At 29.8% G+C, this 8,677-nt stretch overlaps 2 protein-coding genes across 2 annotated transcripts in view; both read left to right on the forward strand.

The window, feature by feature from the left end:
- The first annotated feature begins 442 nt into the window (after positions 1 to 442).
- On the forward strand, positions 443 to 1,720 carry LOC101509254 (uncharacterized). Its single transcript, XM_004512411.4, has one exon. The coding sequence runs from the start codon at positions 443 to 445 to the stop codon at positions 1,718 to 1,720; it is 1,278 nt and encodes a 425-aa protein (XP_004512468.1).
- Positions 1,721 to 6,758: 5,038 nt separating this feature from the next.
- The window catches only part of LOC101509574 (probable xyloglucan endotransglucosylase/hydrolase protein 30), a 3,916-nt gene continuing 1,997 nt past the window's right edge, over positions 6,759 to 8,677 (forward strand). The window contains exons 1-3 of the mRNA XM_004512412.4: positions 6,759 to 7,069; positions 7,191 to 7,291; positions 7,774 to 7,982. Coding sequence (XP_004512469.1) covers positions 6,853 to 7,069; positions 7,191 to 7,291; positions 7,774 to 7,982 — 527 coding nt within the window. The 5' untranslated portion in view covers positions 6,759 to 6,852. The remainder of the gene's footprint in view (positions 7,070 to 7,190; positions 7,292 to 7,773; positions 7,983 to 8,677) is intronic.

Consider the following 8,677-nt stretch of genomic DNA (forward strand, 5'->3'; position numbering starts at 1 on the left):
GAAATGTAGTTAAAAAAAAAATATAACGTGAATAGCAAAATTAAAAAATTAATTTAAAAGATATACTTCTAAACACACATGTTTAACTCCAATAATTTGATTCAATTAAAAAAAATCTCTAATAATTTAATCTAATAATAAAAAATTAATATCAAATCTGATTATATTAATATCATTAAAAAAAACAAATATAAACCTCTTTAAAATTCTTGAAGTAATCTAAAATCTTTATCCAAAAACGAGCAATCCAAAACCCTGATAATTTCCGCAAATCCAAAACCTCGCGTTTTTGAAGGCTCTGCAAACTCTCATCAACTCATTTCCATTACCGCTTCCGATTGTTACGCCGTTCTCGTCTTCCAAAAACTCCGATTGCACCACCATTCATAAAGAACAACCCTCGCCACGTGGCATCATCTTAAGAACCCCTAAAACTCGTCTCATGGTTCGTGAAAAGACGCAAACTTTCTGGACCGCGTGTTCCACTTGTAGGGTCTTGCATCAATTCGAGAGAAAGTATTTGGGTCATAAACTTGTTTGTCCTGGTTGTAACAAGAGTTTTAAGGCTATTGAAGCTCCTCAGAATGATGGGTCTGAAGAAGAAGATGAAGAAAAAGATCACACTTTGGGGGATTTTATGTTGAAGAAGAGGAACGAGAGCAAGAAGAAGAAGAATGATGAAGTGGGTTGTGCAAAAGGTGAGAGCTTTAAGAGTAATGATGAAGTGGGTGGTATTGTTGGGAGATTGAGGAAGAGAACGCGTTTGGTTGGTGAGGTTTTGGAGAGTTCTGAATCTAAGAAGGTTGGGACTGAAGAAGAGGAAACAATGACATTGGCTGAATTTCAATCTAAAGTGAAGAGAAAGGTTCATAAAGAGAAGATTAAGAGATTGGAAATTAAGAAGAAGGATTTTGTAGTCAAAGAGAAGAAGAATGAGGGTTTTGTGAAGAGAAAAGGGTTGAGACTTGAGATGGATAGGGATTGTAATGGAGAGGAATTGGAAGCTATTATGGCGGTTGTGGATTCGGATTTTTATGATTTTGATAAGGATAGAGTGGAGAGGAGTTTTAAGAAAGGTCAAGTTTGGGCTGTGTATGATGATGATGATGGAATGCCTAGGCATTATGTTTTGATTGATGAAACTGTTTCGGTGAATCCTTTTGTGGTGAGGATAAGTTGGTTGGATTTTCAGAATAATGGGGATGGAAAGATTGTTAGTAGGGAGAAATTAGGGTTTGATATACCTTGTGGGAGATTTAAAGTTGCCAACAAGGCTTCCATAAGTTCGGTAAATGTGTTTTCTCATGTAGTGGATTGCGATCGGGTGGCGCGGGAGGTTTACAAAATTTATCCCAAGAAGGGCTCGGTTTGGGCGCTTTATAGCGAGGCGAATCGTGATTCAGGTGGAAGGCGATTTGCGGACGAGGGCAAGAGATGCTATGACATTGTTGTGTTTTTGACAAGTTATAGTGAGATGAATGGTGTGAGCATGGCATTTCTTGAGAAAGTTGATGGTTACAAGACAGTGTTCAAGAGACGAGAGACCGGGAGTCACGCAGTTAGATTTCTTGGGAAGGATGAGTTTTGGTTAATTTCTCATCAGATTCCGGCGCGGAAATTTCCTTGTGATGAGGCTCCTGAATTGTTGAAAGATTGTTGGGAGCTTGACCCGGCTTCGCTTCCTTCGGATTTACTTACTATTGGTGGCATAGATAATTGAGGTTAGGAAATCCTTTTGATGATGAAGCTCTAATTGTTGATCTTCAATTCCTTCATAGATACTTACACTATTAGGTGGCTTTATTAAAAATTTGAAGAAATTTTGGTCCAATTAGAAGTATCATTTAAGTAAACCAAACTGTTTTTGCATATCTTGATTTTGTTGTATTTGCAGATCAAGAAAATGTACATCAATTAGTATTAGTATGCTATGCTCAATTACAGTTTAGAAGCCCGATTGTATTATATTGTATTCAAATTACGATTGAGGGAGCTTTGTGAAATAGTGTATGAGAATGCAAAGAAGGGTCCATGATCAATAGTCATGATAATTTTATAAATGTATTTCTTCAGAAGACTAATTGATGTTTTTGATTTAATTCATTCATTTTTTTTATCGTTCTATCATTCATTCATGATAATTTTATCTTTCAGTTGAAGTTGCTGCTACAACATCTCTTTTTATTATTCTATCATTCATGCTATACTACTGCTACATATGTGTAGTTTCTGTAGTTGTGGATTAACTTGTTCCAACTGATTTAGCAACCTTAGAATCTCTAGAAAATTTCTTATGATATCATAAATAATTCTCTATCTTTGAATATTTTAGAATATCTCAGATAAATTCTTTTGAGAATATTTTAGAATAGAGCTATTGCTGATGTTACTGTAAATCTGAAATGGTATACAGACATATTTTCTTCAATTTTATTTGACTTATGCTATATTTTCATCAATTAATTGTGAAACTTATTATCATATGCCAATCTTGTTAGTCTTTTTGGACCACCTATTATGGTATGGTGGTCCGTGCTATAAGTTGCATCTGCAAATATCATCAGTTTCTGCTTGTGATCATGTAACAATAATTCATTTTTATTTTTTTTTATAATTTATAATAATAGTTCATTAGTAATGGTGACATCCCTTTTGGTATGTAACTTGATCCAGTTTTAGTTTGGTAGGTGTCATTCTCATAGCTGGGACAAAGATTTGATTGATGTCAATTTGATAGAATCAAGGAAACCGAATATATATCTTTAAAAATTCAACTAGTTAAATTGACATTGTCTCAATTGTAAGAATGATGAGAACTACTTTTAAATAGGATCATTGATCGTTATTAGAGTTTCAAATGATTTTTAAATACCAATCTATCGTAGATCTCATAGTGTTTGTGGATAGAAACACTTACTTGCATACAAGTTCATTTTTCAAACTGAGATATTAATATTTCATTCAGGTGATTTTTCACACCTTAATGGGAGTAGGTTGAATTCAGGTGATTTTTCACAAAAGGTGGCTGAATTCCATCATCAAACTTTGTTTTTGTTACTTTCTGCACTTGCATGGTTTCATATCGTTTGTAGTGCCAACAAGTTTAGAGTTGGATTTAGTTTCTTGAATTTGTGTGCCTCAACATTCACCATATTTCTAATCAATATATTATTATCCGAATATATTGCTTTTCTACTTTTGTAACGTTTACTCTACAAATGGTCAATGTTCCCTATTAAATTAGATTTGATATGACAAATGAATTGTCAAATGTAATCTTCATGTATGGAAATGATTGTTGTGGCGGAATAATTATCACTTATAAAAGTTCATAAAAAGTTGGACTCTTGGTAGCTTTTGCCAAGGATGATACCACCCTATAAGGAGGAGTTGGTTGTGAAGGAAATTTGTTTGTGCCTTGTATAATATTCTTTTGCTTTTTTTTCACAAGTCTCAACAATAACTACTAAAATGAGAATTGTTCTTTGCTTTTTGAACCTAATGGTAGCAAAATTAGTTATTTGGTTCTCATGAGATTCATTTTAAACTAGGCCAGAAGCTATATTAAACGAGGTTAAATAATTCGAATAAAATAAGGACTCTAAAAATAGTCTACAATTTCGATTCTATGCATGTTGTACGTTTACCAGCCTAGTTCCAAGAAATGTCATATCCAAATTTGCCATACCCAAGAAACAATTATGAATATGTTATAAAGTATATATCTAATATTCAAAAAGAAAATATGGTGAAATTGTTTCGTATATAATGTTTTTGGAAAAGTAAGAAACCATGGTGGTATCGTGCATTTAAGTCTAAAGTTACTCTTTGGAGAGTTTAGTGAACTTACATTAGAAGTCTAATGAACACCAAAGCAAACATGCATATATATTTTAAGTTGTTTTTAAAGTATATAGGTTTTAAGTTGTGTTTATAAGTAATAATGAAAAATTTGTAAAAAATAGTTTATCAACATGTTTTAAATTATTTTCACAAATCTTTCCAACCACACTGACACGTACTTGTTCATAAGTCATAATTAATTAAATTGATATTGGTATTAGTGTCATTAAGATCATCCGTAAGACTTTGACGCTTTATGCAAGTTAACATAATGATGCTATTAATCATTTGAATATTATTTTCTTTAACAATAAATATTTTTATTATTTTTCATTAATCATTAGAGATGTCCTTAAAGCTTTTTTTTATTAAAAGGTATAGAGGTCAAAATAAGATTATTTAATCTATCTTATCACATAGTAGATTGTGAAGTGTTTGAAGTTTGAAATTTATTTCTATATACATTATTATTAAAAGGTAAATAAGTCAAAATAAGATAATTTAATCTACTTTGTCATGTAGTAGATTGCGAAGTGTTTGAAGTTTGAAATTTAATTATATATACATTATTATTAAAAGGTATATAAGTCAAAATAAAATCATTTAATCTACCTTATCATATAATAGATTGTTAAGTATTTGAAGTTTGAAATTTAATTCTATACACATAATTTATATAATTTTTCAACATGTTTGTGATATTAATGAGTTTTGTGAGAGTAATAATTCAATTCATTTCATTCAAAATCAACCTAGAAATAAAAAGTGGTGGTTAATATTTTGTGTGGAGATTAGTTGTAAGTATAGTTGCTCTTGCTAACCAGTGAACTATATCATCTCATAAAACTAACACTATTGTTTGTAAATAAATTAAGAAGAAGTTTGTAAGATTTCACGATAGCACCGAGTTCAAAAACTTTTGTTTTTTGTCAATAATAAAGAAACTCTTACATAATTAAGAGGTCACATTTTAAATTTGAGACATAATATTCAGTCTAATAATATCAGTTACTCAAGAGGTTAATGTAAACAATTAATAGTAAGGATGAAGATGACATGAACAATTAATAGTAAGGATGAAGATGACATGAACAATTAATAGTAAGGATGAAGATGACATGTAACTTATCATTTAAAAGTAAATAAACGATAAATAACTGTTACAACAAAGAATTGTCTTAGTTTGAACAAAATTTAAAATTTCGTAGGTTACAATGAATTAAATATAAATTTTTTATAAACATGTTTTTAATATTATAAAAAGATACTCCACTAAAATTTAAGATTTTTTAATTTATAATAAAATAAATATAAAAGAGGAAAATTAATTTATAAGATTAAAAGTAATATTTTTATTTTATAAAAAATAAAATTAAAATATTGAAAATTTTATTACAAAGAAATACAATTAACTAACAAACAAAAAGAGGAAAATAAATAGGCAGATAATGACATTAATTGGCGTTAGTTTCTGACGCGGTGTTTCGGCCCGCAAATATTGAAGCATTATTTCAGAAATTCATGGCTTTTATTTCCGAAATTATCCCTGCCATTACGACCGAATTACGTTACGTGTTCACACACGTCTTCTCAAAACCGTTAGCTTCACCTTTTTATTGGACGATAATGCCCATCCAGTGATTCATATTTTACTCAACTCTTTCTTATTGCTAACTAGCCCTCCAACTTAATTGTTCCTTTTCATATTCTCCAACTTATTGAGCTGGCCTATATTCATTTCACAATTCACAAGCATGGTATATTCTACCACATAGTGTACATATATATATGTTTATGATCATAATATTAAAAATAATCATATTGGTTTAATTCTTACTAGCGAATAATAATCATATTGGTTTAATTGGTAAACCCCACCCCTATTCATCTCAACTATTCCACCCCACCCCTAAAATATTATAGAGAATGAGCTATGGGGTATGTCCAATAACAAAATATATAATTATATAACTATGTCGACAAATCATGTTACAATTTGTTTCTTTTAATTAAAATTAATATATATGAAAATACAATGAAAACAACTCATTGGACAACCACCCCATATGATTTTAGGATGCTTAGAGAGAAAGATATAATAATAAATCTTAATTATTAAGTAGATAAGAAGGCTTTGCCAATTTGTACTACACGTGGAAGGTAGTAAGACTCATAATCCCATCACCCTCCGCTAGGGTTTTCTTTTTATGGTTGTTATGGAGTTCAATTATTTTGTCATATAAAATCTCATTGTGATGTGAATTCCTACCAAAAACACCTCATACTTAAATACAAGTTTAGAAAAAACACTAGAATTAGTATCAGTGTTATATAATGTACTAATGATAAAGTTTGAGGACACTTGTTAAATAAAAAAAAATATTTTTTTTTTATAAAAAATATATCACTTTTTATATTTTCAAAATATGAAAATATAAATTTTCAATTTTTTATTTATTTATATTTAAATTTTTTAACAAGTACTCTTAACATTTTTTATTTATTTCAAACTTGAAAATATGAAACCTCCCTTTAGTTAATTAATATATAATAGAATCAACATTAGAAATTATGGACGAACAACCTTATCATATATTCGTTCATCGTCACTCCAAACATTATAAAATAGCATCTTGGCCCCTCAAATAAAATAATTTTCAATCCAACAATGATAGCATGCCTAACGATAAGCACATATTCTCCTTCAAAATAAAAAGTAAATAGTAATTATTCATAAATATATTTGCATCCACTCAAACAGTGGCACGCCTCATGATATCTCCACTATGACAAGGGCAGTTTTAGAAACATAAATAAAATAAATAAAATAATAAAATAAAAGTCCAAGACTAGTAGCATCCAATCAAAGACCAATATCCCCTCCTTATATTAAGTGAATATTATGCTTTGTGTATAAATATAGATAGACTGAAGAGAGAAGAAAACAAAGGAAGTGAGGAGAGAGAAGAAACACATCAACAACAAAAAAAAAAAAAACTTAAAATTAGTATGGATCATAGTAGCTTACGTTGTTTTGGGACAATACCCAAAACTCATTTTCTTCTATTATTCTCTTTTTCTATATTTTTATTCACTTTCACAAACGCAGCCTTCGACCTCGCAACCATACCCTTCAACGATGGCTATTCTCATCTCTTCGGAGATGGCAACGTTGTTCGATCCTCCGATGGCAACGGTGTTAAACTCCTCCTTGATCGATACACCGGTAAATTAAATTAAATTATATATATATGCACATGCAAAAACATTTCATTTTATTTTGTTTATTTCTTGAAGTTTTTATGTTTTTTTTATTTTATTTTAATTTTTTGTGATGAAATATGTAGGTTCTGGATTCATTTCCTCCAATATGTACCAATATGGATTCTTCAGTGCTAATATCAAGTTGCCATCGAATTATACTGCTGGTATTTGCATCGCGTTTTATGTAAGTATACACACAAAAATTATTTGTTAATTTTTTCAATCAATTATTAACATATACTATAAACTTAAAAATCAATCTTTGTTGAATCTATTTATTCCTTTCGTAATTGATGATTTTCCTATTAGAAAAGTATATCTAATATTTTTTTTTATAAAAAATTCTCATTATAAATTTTTGACGTTGCTGGGGATTCTTTCCTTCTTAGTTCTTTTTATTTTTATAATTTTACGTGATCAATAAAAAACGCTAAATATCGGTAAATTTATTCCTTTAATTGGCGAATAATTTTCCATAACATGTAGCAAAGTCAAAAATAACGGATTAAGTGGCGTGAAACATCCAATTTATAAACGTCAAAATTTTCAAAAAAGAAAAAGTCTTCTAACCGTAAAGTACAAGCTATATTGGTTTGCATTAATTAATACGAAAAGTGGTACGTTTCGTTATTATTCTCTTTTAATTTTAATTTTTGTTGTTGTTAGACATCAAACGGTGATGTGTTCGAGAAAACGCACGATGAATTGGACTTTGAATTCCTAGGTAACATAGCTGGAAAACCGTGGCGGTTTCAAACAAATTTGTATGGAAATGGAAGCACTCATCGTGGCCGTGAGGAACGTTATCGTCTTTGGTTCGACCCAACTAAAGGATACCATAGATATAGCATTCTTTGGACCGCAAAAAATATCATGTAAGTGTCCCTATATTATCACATTCTTTCATACTATATACATATATGTATATATGCCATATTTCATTTCAATAGTTTCTTGTCACCCCACATATGCAAATATAGAAAAAAACATATATTTTTGAATCATCTAAATGTGTACTACTTTCAAATGAAAATATAGGTTTTATGTATATTTACTTAAAATTTAAGTTGGATCTAATGAACCTTGTGTGACCAATAGTAGAATATTATTTAATATATTAAAATAGATTCTGATTTCATCTTAAAATTAACTTAAAATTTTACCAAATCCTACTAATTAAGTTTGTTAAGTGAAAGTAAATAACTAAATGAACTCAAGTGAATAATATATTTAAGCTAAAATTCGTTGGATTAAGCTTTATTTAACTTTGAATCAAATTCTAAATTACCATAAAGGTAGTAATAAAAAAAACTTTTAGTCTTTTTGTATCTCCCACTTATAATCACTATTTGCGTTGTATCACTCTTCAACTTTTGTTATATATAATTTAGCTTATTATGGGTTTGTGTATTGGTTGCTTGGAGGTTTGGAAAAGTTTTTTGGGTATGTGAATTTGTGGCTTTTTGGATTGTAACTTATAACGTGATGTGTTATGGGATTGGAGTGGTTTCATGTGTTGACTTATGTGAGAGGGAAAAAGTGTTAGGAATTGCGTGTGGGATGCGTCGTG

This window comes from Cicer arietinum, chromosome 8 (assembly GCF_000331145.2).
Source record: "Cicer arietinum cultivar CDC Frontier isolate Library 1 chromosome 8, Cicar.CDCFrontier_v2.0, whole genome shotgun sequence".
NCBI lineage: Eukaryota > Viridiplantae > Streptophyta > Magnoliopsida > Fabales > Fabaceae > Cicer > Cicer arietinum.

Coding starts and splice junctions, on each gene's coding strand:
- LOC101509254 (XM_004512411.4), top strand. CDS start 443: ATGGTTCGTGAAAAGACGCAAACTTTCTGGACCGCGTGTTCCACTTGT.